Genomic DNA, 21,339 nt, shown 5'->3' with positions numbered 1-21,339 from the left:
GAATCTGTTACATGGGGTTGCCTAATATACAGGTGAGAGGGAGAGAGGCGCCCAAGAGAATAGGCACGCAGGCCAGGGCGTTACAGATCCTATATACATGAAGCTACACAGTATACACACAGGTTACAGCTTAACTTAACCAGCATAGAGATCAAAAAGCTCTCGGCTTACATAAAGCCTTGACAACTTTCCCTACCACGTGGTGATAACGGACCTGGGGTTTATTTCAGGGGAAAAACTTCAGATCTACTCAGCAGTTATCGTGCAGTACAAAGAGCACTAGAAATAACAAAAGTTACATCTAGGTCCGTAGACCACCTAGCGATGACTACAAGCACTGAAATGAGTCGAATGCGTGCCGCTGTCATTGCCCCTCCTTCACTGAAGCCGGGCAAACCTTGTTGTATTAGACAGTCAGGAAGTCATCGTGCTAAGATCCCAAAGGACCAGCACACCAGAAAAGCAACTGCCGTTGATGAAGAGAAGCGTAGATCAGAAGTATCCAACATGTAGACATACCAACGTAGAGGAACAAAAACTAGACCAAGTAGATCCACCAAAGGCAAACGTCGACCGATCAGGTGGGATCCGCCGGAGGCACATCATCAGACGACCTCCGACGATGCTAGACGCATTGCCGAGACAGGGACTGGGTGGGGAGAACCTTATTCCATCTTTAAGACGGCGTTGTCGTCTTGTCTTCGTGAGTAGGACACAAACCCTAAAAAGACACCATAAAACATCCAGAAACTAAGCAGAAGCCCTCCCGCCGGCAAAGACCGAGATCCACCGCATCTTCATGGCCTAAGGCAACAGGAGATGCGATAGGCCTGCGGCGGCATCGGTAGGAGGTGAGCAGATCTAATCGCCTATCTCGTGAGACTACAGGGCGAAGGGGTACGCGAACCTGGTTGATGGCCCTGTGACGGAGCATCCAATAAATCTGAGTGTATGCAGAAGATTCTCGGCTTACTTTATGTGTATTATTTTGTTTTTTGAGTTACTCGAAATGTAAGGCGAGTACGCGATAATAGGCACTCGGCTTTGTCGTGGTTGGTTTTTGGCAAACCTGTTTTTTACTGCAAAACAATATTGCATTTATATTTGCTTGTTGAATTACGTGAAATGTTGGGCACATACGCTGGCAGCACCCTCGTCCCCGGAGCCATGCGCGCTTGGAACACGATGATGGCCTGCCTCACGGCGCGGGTGTTGACGATGGGACCGGTGCCACCGAGGCTGAGATGCTATCCCCTCGGTAGCCACATGTCCAACGGCGCCATTAGACTAAACCACGCGAGCTCTTTCACGTTGGCGACGGGCAGGCTGCACCGGGTCCAGCTGCTGCTGCTGGCCTCGGCGTCATGACCTAACATTGCCTTGGGGGTGGCGGCAGCGTCAGGCTGTTGCGAAGACGGACAACGAAGAGTTGTATGCGGCGCGGTGGGAGGGGGGTATTTATAGGTGATAGAGGGTGGAGAGGTTGGTCACCGCCGGTTGCAAGCGGTCTGCCGCCATTAATGGCAGCCTTGGAATCCCCACTGCCAAGCAGGGTGCCGATGTGTGTACAGATGGCCGGGTTGCTTGTGAGCAACGCCTTAATTATACCGTGTGCACGTGTGTCACGTGCAGAGACACACGACTTACACGCCCGCGTCACGGTGCCTTCAATTGCGATGAGTGTAGCCACGTGGCGCAGTTGTTTACTGTGTGGGCTGTAAAAGCCGAGCGCCTTTGCCATTATCGAGCTTTTTTTAAGGCCCTTGCCAATGCTCCACCTTGTATGGGTGCTAAGACTGTCATGTAGGCAAAAAATCTGATGTGGCAAGGTAATTAAGAGGAGAAAGATGAGTGTGATAACCCCAGAAAGAAACAATGCCAAACGCGAGAACCTAGGCAAAACACTTAAATAGAAAAATCCCACCAATGCATGAAAAACTTTAGTTGCAAAATTATTAAATGAAAGATACTTATTTTTTTTGCGAGAACACTTGTATTACTCAAATATCAATGTCTTTACAATTATCAAGGGATATACCCAAGACCTCCTCTGGCCCAGATCCCAGCCAAGTCATAGTTCGCACCTCAAATCGAGCAAACCTAGCCAAACTATCACTAGCTTTATTCTGGACTCTCATAATATGAGTAACACAAGTTTGTCTAAGACGCATCAACAGTCTTATTTCATTAACCAAAGCAACATAAATTGAACGATCAACTTCGCCAAAGGATACCATAGACACTGCCAAGCTGGAATCCGATTCGATAACAATAGGCAAATCGGAGCGTCGTATAGCCAGCGATAAACCTTCCATGATTGCACCTAGTTCTGCTTCAACCACATCTCTGCAAGAAAATAGCGATCTCCATGCCTAAAAAATAATCCCTCCACTGGAGTTTCGGAGAATCATACCAGTGCCCGCAAGATCACTATCAACAAAGGACCCGTCTGTGTTTAGTTTTACCCAGCCTTCGGCGGGGGGTTGCCACTTACACACTGGGCCAGCACTCTGAATCTCCCTCACTTCTCTAGTGTGATCAAAAGTCAGGTATCCCTTACCTTTAGCCACATCCATACCATGGTTCATTTTGATCCCCACTAATTCATCCAAATATCTTCTCAGGAAATTCACGGATACATCCATGTCCGGGGCCGGTTTATGATGTATGATTTCATTCCGCAAGTACCAACTTCTCCAGAAAATGAGCAAAACCTTGCACCAATCAAGCTCACTTAGGGAGTCCAGCGCATGGAGAAGCCATTCCCTCCCATTGGGCACAAAGGATTCGATCACCGGCAACCTCCATACCTTCGCCATCTCCTTATACAGATCCCTCCCCCGCTGACATCTCAGAAAAGGGTGGAAATTGTCCTCTATCTCTGTACCGCAAATCGGACAGCCGCTCACAAGCTCAAGCCCTCTTTTGTTCTTGTTCTTCCACGTAGGAAGAGCGTCCGTCGCCAGACGCCATGCAAAGTTACGGATCGTTGGAGGAACTGCACTGTTCCAAATAAGCTTCCAACAACTCCTTCCTCCTGAAGCTGAGTTACTGGACGAGGCTGTGCTCGCTCCGTACAATTCCTGAAACGCAAACTGATATGCCGACTTTACAGAAAAAACTCCATGTCTCCCAGGGGCCCATGCAATCACATCCTCATCCAACCTTGGTGAAGCTCGAATCTTCAAAATCTCAATCACATCAGCCGGCAGAAAATACTGTTGTAATAGCTCCACTTTCCAAGACCCATTTGCATTAAGCAAATCTGACACGAAGCGAATTCGGCATCTGCCCTGCAACGAGACCGACTTGAAGGAGAACGGCCTCGGGATCCAGTTGTCCCTCCACACTCTGATATTTCTCCCGTTTCCCACCCTCCAAATCAATCCTCTCTTCAACAGGTCAAGGCCATGACTAATAGCTTGCCACGACAACGATGCGTTCCCTGTGAAGACCGTATCCTCTAGCTTGCCATATGGATAGTACTTTACCTTAAGAACCTGGGCACATAGACTATCCGGATTGGACAAAAGCCACCAAGCCTGCCGAGCTAGCAATGCTTGGTTAAATCACCGGAAGTCTCGAAAGCCCACACCTCCCCTGTCTTTTGGTTGGAGAAGATAGTCCCATTTTTTCCAATGAACCTTCCGCTTCCCTTTTGCAGATTCCCAATAAAAATTCCGCACCATTCTCGTCAAATCATCACACACCGAAAACGGAAGTTTGAATACACCCATAATATAAGTAGGTAATGCTTGGGCCACTGATTTAATCAACACCTCTCTACCTGGCTGAGCCAATAGGCCATCCCCCCATTGCACCAGACGTTTTGTTAGGCTGGCCTGAAGGTTCTGAAATTTGCCTTTGGACATTCGGCCATCTGGGGTCGGGAGGCCAAGATACCTTTCATCAAAAGCTGCACTAGTAACCTGCAGGGCATTTCGGACCTGCTCTTGGCTTGTGGTTGGGCATGAATTACCAAAGAATATTTAGCATTTATCATAGTTTAGCTTTTGCCCAGTAGCTGCACCATACTCTTGTAGTGCTGCCCTCACACACTCTGCTTGCCTCATAGAAGCCTCGAAAAACAGCAACGTATCGTCAGCGAACAAAAGGTGGGAAATACCTGGGGCTCTTCTACACACTTTCACCGGTGAGAGCTCTCCCCTATTCACCTTATTTTTCAAAATAGTTGAAAGTCCATCCGCCACAAACAGAAATAAAAATGGTGAGAGTGGGTCGCCTTGCCGAAGGCCACACGACGGTGCAAATGAATCCAAGAGGGTTCCATTGAACTTGACTGAATACCTCACCGATGTAACACACGTCATTACCCAATCAATCCATCGATGAGAGAAACCCAACTTTTGCATCACCTGCCTCAAGTAGACCCAATCCACTCGATCATATGCTTTTGACAAATCTAGTTTATAAGCACAAAAGCTTTTTGTGGGGTCCTTTTCTTGCTTGATGTAATGAATACACTCAAAGGCTATCAAGGCATTATCTGTAATCATCCTTCCTGGGATGAAAGCACTTTGTTCCGGAGAAATAAGGTCATCCAATAAAGGCCTCAACCGATTAACCAAACACTTAGAGATGACCTTATAAATAACATTACATAAGTTGCTAGGCCTGTAATCAGACAACTTTGATGGATTGGCAATTTTAGGGATAAGAACAATAGAAGTTGAGTTTACCCCTTCTGGCATAATGCCTGTCTAAAAGAAATCCTTAACCGAAGCAATAACATCATCCTTGAGTGTACTCCAATTTCTCTGGAAAAAACGAGCCGGAAAACCATCCGGTCCCGGGGCCTTCAAAGGGCCAATTTGGAAAAGAGCATCTCATATCTCCTTATCAGAAAAAGGAGCAACCAGCCTGGCATTATCATCCTCAGTTACTTTGACCTCCACATGGTCCAGTACTGGAGACGGGTTTATGGTTGGATCAGCCTTAAATATATTTTGGAAATACTCATTCGCCATTTCCCCCATCACCACACTATCTGTATGCACCACCCCAATGCTATCAGTAAGCTCCCGAATTTTATTCTTCCTCGCTCTCCACACTGCCTTGCTTTGGAAATATTTGGTATTCCTATCGCCTTCTTTCAACCATGTTATTCTTGACCGTTGTAGCCATAACATTTCCTCCTGGTAAAGGAGTTCGTTCATCTTGTCTGTTACAACCCTGATCTCTGCTCTGTCTGCGTTCATGTTCATCAGTTCCTCTAACTGAGTCCGAGACTTTGCTAACTCTCCTGATGTTACCAATTTTTTTACTCCATAATCCCAATGAGCTCATGGTCTTGGATAGCGCATCGCACAACTGAGCCAGGTTCTGAACGCCGCCTACAGCCTCCCATGCTTCCTTTATTATGTCCGGCAACATAGGGTCCCGTTCCCAAAAAAACTCGTATCTTCTGTTGCTCTTCCCTGTCGGACCCGGGTCAGCTGACCCCTTTACCAAAATGGCTATATGATCCGAGCAAGGAGAAGGGATATGAACAACCGACGAGTATGCGAACAAATTCCTCCAATCATTGGATGCCACCGCTCTGTCCAACCGGACTTTGACATTACTTGCACCACTACGTTTATTGTCATATGTGAATGGAACTCCAATAAAGCCTAGATCAACCAACTCACACACCTCCAACGCGTCTCTGAAGGCCACCATTTGTGCTTCGGGTCTTGGCGTGGCAGACATGTGCTCAAAGTTCCACATAGCCTCATTAAAATCACCGACAACTAACCATGGCCGGTCAATGACAGTTTTCAGGTTTTGTAACGCCGACCACATTGCCGGTCTATTTTCCACTCTGGGTTCTCCATACACGCAAGTTACTCTCATTGCTCAGCATCCGGATGAATTCGCACCAAGGCATCAATGTATCTTTCCTTCTTGTCTAGAATCTGGACGTCATAAGATTCATGCCAATATAGAGCCAGACCACCGCTCATACCATTACTATCCACGCCGCAAAAACCCTTCAAGCCCAACCTCGCTCGGATTCTTTTCAACTTGTCCGCCTTCTGCCTTGTTTCACACAAAAACACCAAAGTGGGGGAATGCGACTGACAAAGAGTCGCCAGCTCTCGAACTGTCCGGGTATTCCCCCCTCCCCGGCAGTTCCAACTTAGGAGATTCATTGGGCTCGGCGGTCCTCCGAGCCGGAGGCCGCCACATTTGTCATTTGATCTTCACCCTCTTCCTCCCCTACTCCTTGCTTCCTCCTCTTGACGACAGGGTGTTTCCCCGGAGTACTATTTGAAGGGCCCGGTACCACTGTCTCCACCGTTTCTCCTCCACTCTCAATCATAAGAACTGTATTATTGACCTTCCCGACCAGATTTGGCACCGGTTGACCCCTCACTGTGATGGTGCCATCTTCACTAACTAACCTCTTGCGGGCTCCCCTGCCATCCTCCCCCGACAACAATTGATTCCCAACTGATATGTCCATGTCAACTGAACCAAGGTTCCCCTCACCCGCCATGCTCCCTCCCACAACTCCTGCTCCTCCACCTACAACTCCTGCTTCTCCCCCTCTGACCCTCTACCTCCATCTCCACTTCTTCCCCCTCTGGGAGGGCCATTAAAGGGACCACCCCCTCTCCCAACGCCTGTTCTTCCACCACCACCTCCCCTTCCACCTCTAGCACCACCTCCAGCCGGTTCATTTGCCCAATGTAGCCAATCACCCCACTCACAGGAGGCCAAATCATGAGTACCATCCCCGCACTCCTCAAGCACATGGCCCATAGAGCCGCAATAGAAGCAGAAGTCCGGCAGTTTTTCATAGCTGACCGGGTACTTCTTCCTCTCTTTGAGCGTGATTGGGACAAACCTAACCAGAGGCTGATTGACATTAACAAACACTTTGACTCGTAGATGATTCGAGGGATTTATCCTGCCCTCATTAACGATAACCGTGAACGGTGGATTGCCTACTTTCTTCGCCACCTTCTCTGCTAACTCCTTCTTCCTCATTAAACCATCCGGTAACCCTTTAACTCTCGCCCATAATGGATACATGTCTAGGGCATACTCGTCCACGTTTGTAAATCCATCATACTCCACCAGGATCACCAGATCTCTTCTGAATTGCCATGGCCCCCCGTCCATCACACGCTTCCAGTCACCCAGACAATGAACCTGAGCCAAAAATAGGTTTGGCCCCTTAATGTTGAAAGTTACGCCTTGCGCACAAGCCCATGCGTTCCTCATAGAATTCAAGAGAGCCGCATGGCTAAAGGGCCTCATGGTATGAACCCTAAAAAGCGCGAGCCACCGAACCTCCCTGATCAGATCCTCAACCTCACCTGATAAATCTAGGTCTTCTTCCTCTTCTCCATGCAAATTCATACCATCAAAAGCATCTTCCAGGGTTGGCCCAGATCCGCGGTGAACCCAGTCCTCCTCATCATCAACCTCCAAATCGCCCTCCTGCAAGCCCTCCGGCGCCGCCGCCGAAGTTTCAGCCCCCAAGGTTGCCGCCTGGTAGCTCCCCGATCCATCTCCTTCCTGCCTCTCTACTCCCGCCTGCATCTTCTCTTTCGCTTCCTTTAGTCCCCCCGTCTCCTTATGGCCTTCGTGTTCCTCCATGCAAACACGTGTTAGCGTGGCGTGGGCGTCTGTTGTTCTGCCGCGATGGAGTTCCGATGAGATCGACGTAGAAACTATGTGGACTCCGGCATGGGTAGACCCTAGGGAAACCCTAGAGGAAACCGTCTACTATTTTTGGTACCTATTTTGCACAATGAAAGATACTTAGCACCAACAAGTTAAGCACCTATGCATTGGGGTCTTTAGTTGCTAAAGTATTTAATATACTTAGCACCTCATGTAAGCACCAATGCATTGGAAGTAGCCTAATACGCCAAGTGTTTTCCGGGCGTGTCACTACATACAGGGTGGTAAGCTGAGAACCGGTTCATCGCCGTGAGCCTTGACATCAACACTGGGTTTAAGTTGCTATAAGTCATGCGGCTAATAAAATACTCTCGGCTTACTGAGAAACACAAAGTAAAATATGTTTTACTGTAGTGTAATGGCCCGTGTTCCCATAATATATAGTGAGCTATACATCGGAATTGCTTCTGGAGGTCGAGCTCCATGAAGGCCTCCAAATAGAAAATTCAAAGTTTCTCAAAATTCATACTTTCACATTTAAAAAGATTAACAAAAACTGATATATATATATATATATATATATATATATATATATATATATATATATATATATATATATATATATGAAGGCATAATGCATAAGTGTGTAAATTTTCAGGACAAAATGCGTTGAAACAAAGGTTGTGCAGAACAAAAACAAATATGTGGCTTTTTAACACACGATACTATTTATCACCCAGACTATGAATTCATCTTTTTTGTATATGTCACATTTCAACGTATTTTATCCTAAAACTTTACACACATACACCTGTACAAATTATTTCAGATCTTTTTGAAACCAAAAATTTTGAATTTTAAATTTTTCAAAAATTCAGCCTCCATGGAGGCCGAGGTCTAGTATAAATCTATTTTGCCACGACTTTACTCATAACCCTGGTAAACTCAATCTATTTTTGGACCGTTGAAAGTGCTTGAAACAAAATGCCTCTCTTTTCTTGCAAATAAAGTCCAAAATCAGTTCTATTTGAAAAAAGAAATAAAAATGAAATCTTGATGAGGTGGGGTCTTCCTAAAATAGCAACTCAACCTATATATACTTTCACAAGGAATGATCGTCGACGGTTCATGTACCGACTAATTAAGCTGACGGTTCAGCAAACCATGTGTGTGTGTGTGTGCGCGCGCGCGCGTGTTTGCGCATAAGCAAACCATGTGTGTTGGAGGGTTTAGAACATGACATGATCTGCACTAGTGCTTAGATACAATCTCAATGCTAAAGACATTACATTAGTGGCGGGCAACTTTTTGCAAGGTAGAGCGAACTCTAAAACCAGTGTAGTCAACAGCGCACATACGATAAATTCACTTGATCTTGATGAACTACTGCCACCGGTGCTACGACTAGAGCTACTGCCACTACCAATGCAAGTACCTTCAAATTTCTTGTCTAATCTGAAAAATGCTACTAAAATCACTACTACATTGTAAATTTCCAAGATATTATCTATAAATACCACTAAAATTCTGAAAATTATACCTCTCCTCTTTTGCCTTTGCTAGCCCCTTCTTCTTTATGTCAATTTTCTTGTTTTTCTTTCACTGACAATGCCGCTGCGGCACCAGCCATTGGCAGCGCCTACACCGGTTCACCCTGCCCAGCCTTCCAGCCCTGGACGCCTGGTGGCTTGGATCTGCAGAGCCCTTGGGGCTTGCTCGCTGACAACGGATGCCCGCTTGGCTGCCGCCATCTCCCCTTGTTGTTAGCTGCTAAGGTTCGCGTGTCCCTGGTTTGTGCATCACGATGAACAACCCAATGTGTGTGATGTGTTTGTGCACAACTTTTTTGATGCTCACGCACGTCCGCATGCATTGAAACCCACGTGCATGCAAGGTTATCGCCTAACAAGAATGGTTAGAGGGATTGTGGTATCCCCAGCCCATCAGGGTTCAAATCCTCATGCTCGCATTTATTTCTGAAATTATTTCAGGATTTCCGGCGATGCGCATTTAGTGAGAGTAGATGTTTCCGTCGACGACGAGGTGCCTGCGGTGACTTCGTAAATTTTAAGATGATATGCCGGCTCAGTCCTTCGGACGTGCTCATAGGGGTAGGGTGTGCGTGTGTGCGTTCATAGGGATGAGTGTATGCGCATGTATATGAGCGCTTGCGTCTGTACTGTGTTTAAAAAACAAATTATCCGCATGTTCGTGGGAGAGTACACAAGATATGGGTTGACCCTAACAGAAACATCTCTATCTCCTTATCCCAGCGCATCATACTTCACTTGCATCGTATATATAAGTTGATCAAAAACCACAAGTTCGTAGTACCACACCATTCACACCCGGCAAGCCCAAACTAGTTCCATTCCATGGCGCCATCCAAGTCCCAGCGTCTCGCCTTGTTCCTCACCATCGTCCTGACCGCTGCCACGCGGCGGCCCTCGGAGGCCGCCGTCCCTGCCAAGGCCCCTGCTCCCTCAGCCAACAGCGATGCGGTAGCAAAACCATTGGCATGGTGTATGATTCCTTGCCTTCCGATCCTGCCATCCATATTGTGTGTACCACCGATATTCTGTCCGCCAACGCCTAGTGCACCGCCGCCGCCATCCCCTTTCAAGCCGCACCCCAAGGAGTGTCTACCATCTCTGATGGGGCTGATGCCATGCAAGGGTTTCCTCACCAACAGCACCGCGCTCAAGCCTCCACGCCAAGGCAAGTGTTGTGACAGCGTCCGGTCACTCTTCCAGAACTTTCCCATCTGCCTTTGCCACGTGTTCAACGACGGCGACCTAGACAAACTCATGTCGGCTCCCATGGATGGAGGCCAATTCTTTGGTCTCTCGTCTGCCTGTAACACCAGTCCAAGTGACTTTGTACCCTGCTACGGTAAGTCGTTATTGCTCTTGTGTGGTACGTACTATAAATTGTTCTATGTATTATTGTGCTTGTTTTTTTAGATATATTGTGCTCATCTCCAATTTTGAACGATGTGAATCTTCTTTCATGGATCGGAGAGCAGACGTGCCACCCATGAGGGCCGCACCTACCCCTAAAGCTGCTCCATAATCGGCTCAATATCAGGTAACAGGTTTGTTTTCGGATAAATTGAATCATATTTTTTGTGGGTGATAGATTCATTAATGGCTGCCTGCATGAACTAGTATGCCTATTTCTGTATTGTAATTTAACTTGTGTTTATCCGCGTTTTGCAGAGCCATTGTAGTAGTAGCATTACAAAGACAAGATGGAAGCTAAAGATGCCCTAAGCCTAGATTTGTTAGTATCATTCTTAGAAGATATAGTGTGAGTTTTTAGTTCGATTAGGGAGGATATGCCGCTGCATTTGTGTCAATCTCTGAGTCGTCTTTAGAAATTTTGTTCGTTATGATTGTCAACTATATATGTGTGTGTTCTTTATGAATGTCTGTGGTATGCAATCATCAAACGAGCACCTAGTTATCGAATTGTTTAATTACTCGGACTACTTTACATGCTCTCCTGACTATCCAACGCCCCTAATTAATACTGATAGACTGCGAAAATAATTACCATTTCTCGCAAAAAAAAATCATTGCCGCAAGTTGAACTCTATGATCGTTGCTTAATGTCGCAAAGTAAGCACACATCGTGTGCATCTCCAACTCATTTTCTATTTCTCTTAAGAAATCTCCAACTTAGAAATGTTTTACTTTTTGAGAGAGATGACCAAACATGTGGTCAAGTCCTGCTATCTTGTGTGTCGCGCTGGCGCGTTCCTCCCGGCCGGCCTGACCCAACCCCAAGGCCAACAGGCGTGCTCCCGAAAACATGGGGCAAGGGTGAGGCCAATGGCGCGTGCCTCGCATGATCGCGCTCACCATGCCGCGGACCAGCAACGGTTCCCTCGCATGAAGTTTAGTGCAAAGAATTGACTAAACGGGAGTAGATTACAACTTTGGTCATATAGTAGCCAGTTGGCGCGTAACACAATTATTCTCGGACTCGAGAAATGTTCCAATATGATCCGTGCACATGAAAGGTGGGTTGTAGACAAAACCTGTGAATTGTTTGTAATCCAAACCAAACCCAGATCAATCCATACATGTACAAGTCTATCAATCAAACCAAACCAATCCAAACTATAAGTGCTACATTCCAAACCATACTGAACTGCTTGTGTTTTTTTTTTAGAACGAAGGCTCGCGGAGAGCCCGGCTTTGAATTAACAAAGTCATCAACCGGCCAGGAAATACAGACACACACAAACCCCCACGACCAAACGATACAAGGGGACACTCTAGGAGGCTTACAACTCAACGGGTCACAAGCACAAAAAGAATACAGGAAAACAAAGCTCGAAGCTTGTCCTAGCCGAAGACTACAGCCAAACAGCCAACTAGGGATGAGGCACACACGAGCACGACGAGGACCTGCTTGCAACAGAGAGTGGTGAGTGAGCCCGACCAACACCCAAGTAGAAGCCACCACACATCCGCCGTCTCTCTCGCCGCAGAGGGACCCTTCCCTCTCGCCATGGCTCGCAAGGCGCCATACCCGGCGGACTTGAGAGACGCTCACCCTAGAGCAGGGGACGTGTCAGCTTCGGGACCTGGAGCAGCCGCAGCACTTCACCACTTGAACATTCGAGCACTCCGCGACTGCCGCATCGCCACAACCTAGAACGCCTGAGAGCTGCAGGAAAACCACCAGGTGCAGCTACTGAAGAAAGGCAGCAGAGGCATCAAGAGAACCGACAGGCCACGAGAAGCATTGCCAGGCAGCCAAACGCCTACAGCCATGCCGAACCTAGTGACACCGCCGTCACCGGACCGCCCAAGCCACCCAAGCTCCGACCTTGAATCCCTCACCTGAACGCAACCCTCTCCAGGCGGAGGAACAGGGGTGGAAAGGGGAAGGGCCTCTGCAGCACCTCCAAGGAGGAGACGGCGTCGGGGACGTGCTGCTGCCAGGCCGGCCACGCCGGCCAACGGTTTCCCGCGGCCCAAAACCAGACCACCGGTCACCCACCCACATCATACCGGCGCTCGGAGGGAGGCAGGCGAGAAGCGGCGGGGACGAGGAAGACAGGGGAAAGGAGCCACCCTCAGATCTGACGAGGAGGGGAGACCCCCGCGCCGCCGCCGCCACCCGCCGACGCCTCACCACCCGCGTGGTCGAGGCCGCCGGCCAGAGCACACCCGCGAACGACGCCGGCCGAGAAAGCGCCGCCGCCTCGCCAAGAAGGGCCGCCGCCCCAGATCCGAGGTCCTCCTCGAGGAAAGGAGCGACCGAAGCCTCGCCGCCACCTTCACGGGCGGCCGCACGCGCGGATCCGGCGGCTAACTCAGGTGGCGGCGAGGGAGGGAGGGTGAGGGAGCGGCGGCGCGACGGGGAAACCCTAGTCGCCGCCCGAGTCGCCCAAAGCGGACGACGTGGGGGCCGCGTGGACGACGCCAACTGCTTGTGTTTTCAAACCAAACCAATCCAGCCCATTTCCTAAAATCGGTTTGTGCCCAGAATTTGAAACTATGGACTGCACATGCGCACGTGGATAGCTACTGATGCTATCATACTCATTTCCATAATTGAACACCCAGTCTGTAGATGCACCTTGTTACAGTCAGCGAAGTAGTGGCCGGACATGCCGGCTAGCCTCGGGTGCATAGCTGCATAACACCGATGCGTATGTAGCGACTTGGTCGCCGGCGGCGGCGCGTCCTGGTTCGGTAGCAACATCTCACCTCCAGAGAGAGAGAGAGAGAGAGAGAGAGAGAGAGAGAGAGAGATTGGCCGGAGCTCCAGCCAGCGGTAGCCCAGCAACCCTTAGCCTAGCGGCGGCTACCCGTCGAGGCTGCATGGACGATTTGGTCGCTCGATGAGTTGAAACTGTTTGAGACCAAGCAGTCTCTGTCCAGACCAAACCAATCCAGCCCAAAAAAAAGTATAGCCCAGACCAAACTAAATTAACGTAGTGTCCAATCCAATGACAGCCCAATAGGAAACCAAACTGAGACTGTAGTTTGAATCCAAACTATTCCTAGGTTCTTGTAGTCTCAGAGACAGTTAACCAGCGAAGCAAACCGTTATAATCGAGCCAACAACCGACTTCTAACCATGACATATCAGGAGCCTCGAATTTAAAGAAGCTTAATAACTTACTACATCCTTTTCGGTTTATAGGGCTCAATTCAAAAATCTCATCAACCAAAATAGATGGTGAGTGATGAAACAATTTTTGTAGTTTGCAAAATCACTCAATTAATGCGTTTGTTTTCTTCAAAAATTGTGTTTACTAACGCATTAATTGCAATGCATGCAGGCATAAAATACATGCATTGGTCAATTTTTTTTTAATACTTGCATGCAATGATTTATTGCACCTTGAAATCTGAACATTTGATGGGGAACAACTAAATTAAGACTTATAAAATGGGAGAACTAAAATTTTAATATAAGCCCTATAAACCGAAAATGAGGGAGTAACAGATTGGCCTAACCTGGCACCAAATCCTAAATCCACCCCCTGACAATACATCATGCACGTAACACTATGTAGCGGTGTACTCAATGCCGGTATTTATTGTTTGCTCTGGACTGCCTCTCAATCCAACACACTCATATGCCTAACAGTTTACCAAGCATGTTCGCTAGCACTGCTTTGTTCCGGTCGGCCACCACCATGGGGTACAGCGGCGTTTTCACCAGAGTCGGCGTCAACAACCGGTCCCTACACTTCTCCACACTAGTTATCACACGCGTGTACTCGTCGGCGAGGCCCGTGAAGCGGCAGCTGGGGAGCGTCTCGTCGGCGATGCGGTCGATGGAGCTGTCCGCTGGTGCGTAGTCGTTCATGCACCCCTCGTAGGCGTCCCTCTGCTGGCCGGAGAGCGAGGAGTTATGGCTAAGCTGGTTGCTCGCGGCGAGTTTCGTGTCGTCGAAGGAATTCGCAGCGGAGTGCGCCGCCAGGATCGCGTATGCGGTGGCCCTCTCCTTGTGCGACGGGGACATGTCGGCATGGCCTTGGCGCATCATGCGGATGCAGAGGTTGTACATGAGCTTCGTGCCGCACGCCTTCTGGCAGGCGGCCACCGCGCCCAGTAACGACACGTTGGGGCAATCCGTCCGAGCAGCTGCCATGCGAATGGGTACTAGGACGGCGAGGAGGAGAATGATCTTCTCCATAGCCATAGAGCACCCGCGTCTCTTTGTGGGGAGATATGCTTGTTGTCCGAGCTAGCAAGCACAACATTGCACTACATGTAGTATGTTCATTTCAAATCTTTCAAAAAAGATTTTGTGCGTTTAATTAATTGATTTGATTTTATAGTAAATGATATGGAGTAACGATGAAGATGTGATGCATCACATGGTCAACACGTGTACATGATGACAAGTTAGAAAAACAAATGAGTACTAAGATTTATATATTTGACATTAATAGTCCTTCCGTTTCTAAATATGAACCACATACGGATGTATATAAATGTATTTTAGATTGTAGGTTCACTCATTTTGCTCCGCAGGTAGTCCGTATCTAAAAAAGACTTATATTTATAAACGGAGGGAGTACCCACTGTACTAAACATAAATGATAGAATCTTTACTATTAAAGGGGAGTTGGTACATCGTCCGTCGTTTAGCACACACATTAATGAGAAAAATAATAAAAACTGAGCACTGAATCAATTTAAAAATCAAGCCACTAATGCAACTAATCAGTCTGACAATTAATTATGTGTGCAACTAGTTAGGATCATATAAATAGGGAATAGTTACGCGCCGAATCAATTTAAAAATCGAGTCATTAATGCAATTAATTAATTAGGCAGGTAGTTAATTAAGCCCGCATACAATTAGAAAGAGATTTTTCAATTAGGCAGTCAATTAATTAATTAGGAAAACTATTAATTGGTCTTACAGACGATAGACATCTAACTAGACTCGCAGATAATTAAATAGACAGTTAATTAGGCCTTTAAATTATTTTGGGGGGAAATTAGGCCTGCAATTAATTAATAAGGCACATAGTTAATCATGCCGAATTAATTTTTAATTAGGCCTGCAATTAATTAATTAGGCACACAGTTAATCACACCGAATCAATTTGAAAGCGCTCGCGGGCGAGGATGGCCAGCAGGCTCTCAGCAACATGGACGGCCAACACTTGCGAACATGGACAACAACCACTACACGCTCGCGGCAAGGGCAACCAAGCGTCCGCCAATACGTATGGTGATCGTGTGCTCTGTAGGATGTCCACATGATGACGGTTTTCGAAAAGTTCACGGGTAAGGGCAACAGGTGCTCGATCGAGGATGTCAACGGTCGAGGGCTCCAACCGTGCCTTTGAGGATGAGGTGATGACTGAGGACAATCGGTCACAGGCCACCACTCTTCAAATATTGTATCCTCTTGTAGCACCGCGGGGGTATTTAACCAGTATAAATGATGTGTCCGGCGGTGGGATGCCAACACGCATATTGTGGCACCATAAATAGATTTTTTGTTGAGGCGGAGGAGAGAAAATCTTGCATTCGATTCCATTTTTTCTCTATATAGAATAGCATTTCATTCGCATTTATACATAAAGCTGTATGGCCAAACAATACAAGGCATTGAGGTAAACCCTCTTACAAATATGATAACAGAAAGCTAGACCAGCGCAGAGACAAGAGGAGGGAAGAGTACCGTGATGCACCCCATGAGGGATGCGACATGCATCCATGGGTTTCTAGGCAACAACCCAATCACAAGGTGTGCCCACTATGACAAGATCTAGGCCTCCGGATCCGGAACAGAGCCTAGTCTCCACCGAGGACAAAGACCGCCCCAAGACCACCCATCGATGTTCCCCTCGCCATCCACCAAACCAATGGGAGAAACAAACACTATCGCCTAGAGGCTTGCCGAAGAGCCTACCTGAACATTCTTCCGAGTAGTTGACCTAGCATTCAATAGAACAACCCCATGCACAATTGCCATTATATAGGGTCAATAACTGTCATAGGAGGCCACCACAACTCTGGTGAAGTCCCAGAATGGCACTAGTCCATGATATCATCAATATATGGTTGTGGGTCGAGCTTAATGGACACCCCACCTATCCACGCTCGGATATGGACCGGCAAGGAACCCACCGGCAGCGTGGTCCTACATACACATACCTGGGAGGGGGGCTGACGATTGGGGGCCTCGGGCGGCCGCCCCCTCCCCCCCCCCCCCCCCCCCCCCCCCCTCTTCGGGGCCGACCTTATTTCTCTCAACATGCAACCTACCCACATCAGCAGTCACATGCAGCCATCCACCTCATCAATTATGCCACCTCAGAAAAAAATCCAAGAGACATATCATGTGATTTAATGTAATACGGGCTTAACCTTCCCGAGATTTTATGTAATCATAATAGCACATGCACTTGAATCTATGGAACCCCAAAATGTCTGGGCTAAAAATCAGGGCATTAATTCTGCATGCACCTACTGATAGCACGCGGAGGAGAAAGATCAGGTACTAAATACTGGAATTGATTGCAGCATCTTCCAGTGAGAAATATACTAGTGCATTTGATTAGACTACCCACAGTGGGAGTAATATAGGTAGTAACATCACACATATCTAGATAAAATGGATGATGTGGCAAGCAATAAATGAAGAAAGAGAGGAAAGTGGTAATATAGCTAGTTACTAGTAGTATGAGTAACATCACACATATCAAGACAAGATGTGTCTATATAGCCTAATAAATGAAGTTTTGCATGTTACTCCCTCCGTCCGGTGAAGAGTGTACTTTTATAAATATTAGGACAAATTATGAAGTTAAGTAAAAAATGCATTGAAAAGGTGCAAGCCACCATCTCTCTCCTCTTTAATTACCCAACCCCCAATAAGCTAAGTGGATGTAGAAATTAAGAGGACCATGGGTAGATTGCTATTGGTCTTGATTACCGTGTGATGAGAGAGAAGTATTTCTTTTTACGTTAAAGTGTATTGGGAAGATAGAAGTATACTCTTTTGTGGACAAATTTTGAAGCTAGATGTACACTCTTTATCGGACGGAGGGAGTACCACACATATGTTACTCCCCACTATAGAGGTAGTAACATAGACTAATAACATGCATGGGTTAATTGACCTTGAAATCCATATATAGATTCCCGTAGTTCATCTCAACTTGACCAATCATTGAGAATGGAACAAATAGGAGAGATGGAATTCTTCTATATTGTATTTCAACCCTTGCTCTTGCCTTGGCTTCGCCTAGCTAAGCACCTAACCCCTGGGACGGGACCTTCGGTCTAGCTTTTGCTTTCAAAACCAATTGTTTAATATGACCAAATAGCAATTCATTGAAATCATTCGGGTCACCTTTTATTTAAGCACTTGACCAAGCCTATTTTTATAGAAAAGGACATTAATCTATTGACTTTGAGTCTGTCTCCTACTACGAAATTGGAACTGCTCCTCGTCCTTGGGCGCCATGACTGCCTTCCCACGCCACGCCCGGTATTTGTCTCTCTTATGCGATGGTATTTGAGTTGAGGACCAGAGCAGAGTGCAAAGCTAGATGGCAATCAATTCAGGTGGCGGCACCGTGAACCATGGCAGACAGGTGACGCTGCTGCTACTGCTGCTGCTCATGAACATGATCGATCACCGCACGAAATAGCAAAGTTGATATCAGTCGCCACTCGCCAATCATCTTGATTTGTTACAGTAGTGTAAAGTCGGGTACGTACGCCCGATGTGCTGCATGCCTAATTAGATGCACCTTTTGGACATGTGAATTATTAGCAGTTTCAGTAACAGTCGAGAACAGGCAGCATAGTAGCAGTTTGGTCTTTGGATCGGTCTCGGATTCACTACTTGACAAAACACAGTGATCCCAAGTCACGGTGTCCCTCGTGTTTTTTTCGACGTAAATTCTATTAGCTCAGAATGGAATATGAAGAGGATACAAAAGCACATTGGCAACTACCAAAGTCACAAAGCATGAAAGCTGTGTGGATGAGAAAAAAACATTCAGATTCAATAACCAAACTGTAGCAATGCCCATATCTGCATGAACCAGTAATACTACATCTATAAAAGGTTACATCATTTTTTTACACAAGCTGATGTAGGGCATTATGATTGGTAATAAGGGATGGAGGGGCCCACCATACTTCAATTCAGGTCGAAGGGAATTGTAGTTTGGAAAGTTAAGTAAAATGTTTGTAAGGGCATCTCCAATGGCGACCGGCAAATTTCTTCCCGCATCCGTCCGCGCAGGAGGAACCAGTCTACGGACACGATGTGGGAGGCTGCCATCTAACCGCAGCCACATACATTTCAATAACTATTGGGATGAAATGGATGAAGTTCGTTCAAACCGGACGGACTTCATACAAGTTTAGATATAACTTACATAAATGGATGATATTTCAACCATTTTACTAAAAACTATAAAAAAACTAAACCGTATATCAGATGACCACCTCATAAGTGTGGCCGGCCTGTCCTGCCGGATCGTCTTCGCCGTCCGTGTCGTCGTCGTCGTCCCTCTAGCGACGCAAGGATGCCGGCAGGGACGATTCCGGGGGGTGGGACGAGGTAACAAGCTTCTCGTTACGAGTGCTCATTAACAGACTGATGTGTTTACTGACCAAGGGATGGGATTGTGTGTGTGATTTTTCAAAGGAAGATGGTGACTACAGGAGACGGTGTGCTAGTTTATTGCCTCCTATGGGTTGGCCTGGGTTGATTAGATTGAATAGATGCTTTTTGGTGCCACAAAAATGTTTGTCACGTAAGATAAGAATTTGTTGTATTGTACAAACGAGCTTAATGAGCTGGTTGTGATAGTTTACCGAGCAGAAATCAATGATTGGACATGTTCATTCAGAAGTGATTGAATCAATTTTGGACAGAGTATCAAAGGAAGAGAATGAACAATATGGTTTTTGATGTAATTGTGTTCCTAGTCGTTTTGTGTCAGGTTGTCTTTCCACTCTGCCGATTACTGTTTTACTTTATAATTATCAAATATAAGATGCCCCCCTGGGGTGCCTTCTTTAAAAAATAAAACAATATTATAATCCTAGAAATCAACGTAGTCTTGTGATACAAAATTATTACCCACTCTACTATCCAACTTTCGTTTTTGTAATGATATCATGTTTGCTAACAAAGTCGACGGTAATATAGCACATTTAACTAATAACCCAGATACATATGTTCAACCTTACTTTGTAATTGGCATGTCAATGCCACATTTCCATCACGTTTTTGAAGATAATTCATAGCATGAAAAGCATTAACTGCCTGACTCAAGATTTCGACGAAACTTACAAGAACTAACATATTCTTGTTGCATTTGGCCAATGCTAGTGATCCATGCATGACACAAGCTCACCAGTACTAAGGTAAACACAACATTCGACAAACGGATATACCTTGAAGATGTTGTATAGTTTTGTGCATCCATCACTACTTGAGGAGAGCTCATGTGACAGCTTCACGATCACCCTTGTAAGCATTGGCGTGGACATGAATACCAATTCCACGAAATCACATTCATGGTCCTCTCCCATGAATCCATCGATCTCCATTTCCTCGAGGGCAGTCAAGGCAATAGTTTTGGTGTTCCAATTCGTAGGCCGACAATGACAATCTGTTGGGCATCCTTCTTTCTCCTAAAAGCAAAAAATATGTGATAATAACTATACAATTGATTATTAATTAAGACATATGCAAACAAGGAGATAATTACCCATGATCTTCCTAGGCCAACCTTAAGCTTCCGCATAGCACTACGGATACGATTCATCCCAATGAGATGAAACACGAATGCTCCGAAAGCATGCCCAACCGTTTCAAGATGTATCTCCAAAACAGAGAATGCTGCAATCAGATGCTGCTCAATCGCCTTCGTACAATGCCCTGTATCCGGAGAAATATACAAGTTCTAGAAAGAAATATATATATATATATATATATATATCATTTACAAATTTTAGTCTAGTCAGCAAGTTTAGTAAATTGAGAAGGAAAGTAGACGCACATTGCTGGCATAGGCATAAATGTGTAACGAAGTTGTCTGTCCCTGTCTTTGAGCCGTCTGCAGCCACAACCTGTAGAGGCACCAAATACCAAAACCAATATGCCCATGCCATGCTGAATAAAAGCAGGACCATTGACAAGAGATATTTTCCGCTATTGGTGCCAACACGGAGATGCTGAGCTCGTCAATGCGAGAGCATGCGGACATGGTCACTTTCTTAAGCGAGGGGGCGACGATGTCTATACTGGGTATCAATACATTTTCCACTGTAAGCTCCTGCAGTGACACCGAGTGGACCTTGAGGTCTCGGTTGTGAGTCGAGAATTTGGTCAGCTTGAGCTCGCGCAGGCGCGGACAGAGGGAGACCTCTTTATAAGACACAGCCATGGAGGGACAAGGTCTCTAGCACCGGGAACCCGACACCGGCAGACACGCGGAGCTTGAAGCAGAACAAGCACGAGTCAAGCGTGATGGAGGTGGCGCGATGGAAGCATGGCAGTTCCGCCTGGACCGGATCTGGTACTGAGCCCCACGGGAGTTCGAGGGCAAACTCCTCCGGATCGAGCCGGGTGGCGGCGCGCAGCAGCGATCCGATGCTGGAGGTCTGCGGCCGCCTCACCCGCCCTGTGTCGGCGGCCCTGGGGACGTGGATCTTGAGGAGGGAAACTTGGGAAGAA

The 21,339-nt window shown here is 46.8% G+C and overlaps 2 protein-coding genes across 2 annotated transcripts; both read right to left on the bottom strand.

Moving 5' to 3' along the window:
- Nucleotides 1-14,110: 14,110 nt before the first annotated feature.
- On the bottom strand, nt 14,111-14,828 carry LOC120969657 (uncharacterized). The gene has a single exon (XM_040396886.2). It carries the CDS (start codon nt 14,809-14,811, stop codon nt 14,239-14,241), a length of 573 nt encoding a protein of 190 aa, XP_040252820.2. The 5' UTR covers nt 14,812-14,828; the 3' UTR covers nt 14,111-14,238.
- A 3,725-nt stretch (nt 14,829-18,553) lies between these two features.
- Nucleotides 18,554-21,049, bottom strand: LOC141027468 (uncharacterized). The gene is made up of 5 exons (XM_073504519.1): nt 20,825-21,049; nt 20,663-20,732; nt 20,393-20,541; nt 20,055-20,294; nt 18,554-18,619 (listed from the first exon to the last, which is right to left on the bottom strand). The coding sequence occupies exons 1-5, from the start codon at nt 21,047-21,049 to the stop codon at nt 18,554-18,556; spliced, it is 750 nt and encodes a 249-aa protein (XP_073360620.1).
- Nucleotides 21,050-21,339: the final 290 nt, after the last annotated feature.

The sequence above is a fragment of the Aegilops tauschii genome, chromosome 7, assembly GCF_002575655.3.
Source record: "Aegilops tauschii subsp. strangulata cultivar AL8/78 chromosome 7, Aet v6.0, whole genome shotgun sequence".
Taxonomy (NCBI): Eukaryota; Viridiplantae; Streptophyta; class Magnoliopsida; order Poales; family Poaceae; genus Aegilops; species Aegilops tauschii.
The sequence above is the reverse complement of the archived record's forward strand: the minus strand, read 5'-3'. Positions and strand labels throughout refer to the sequence as shown.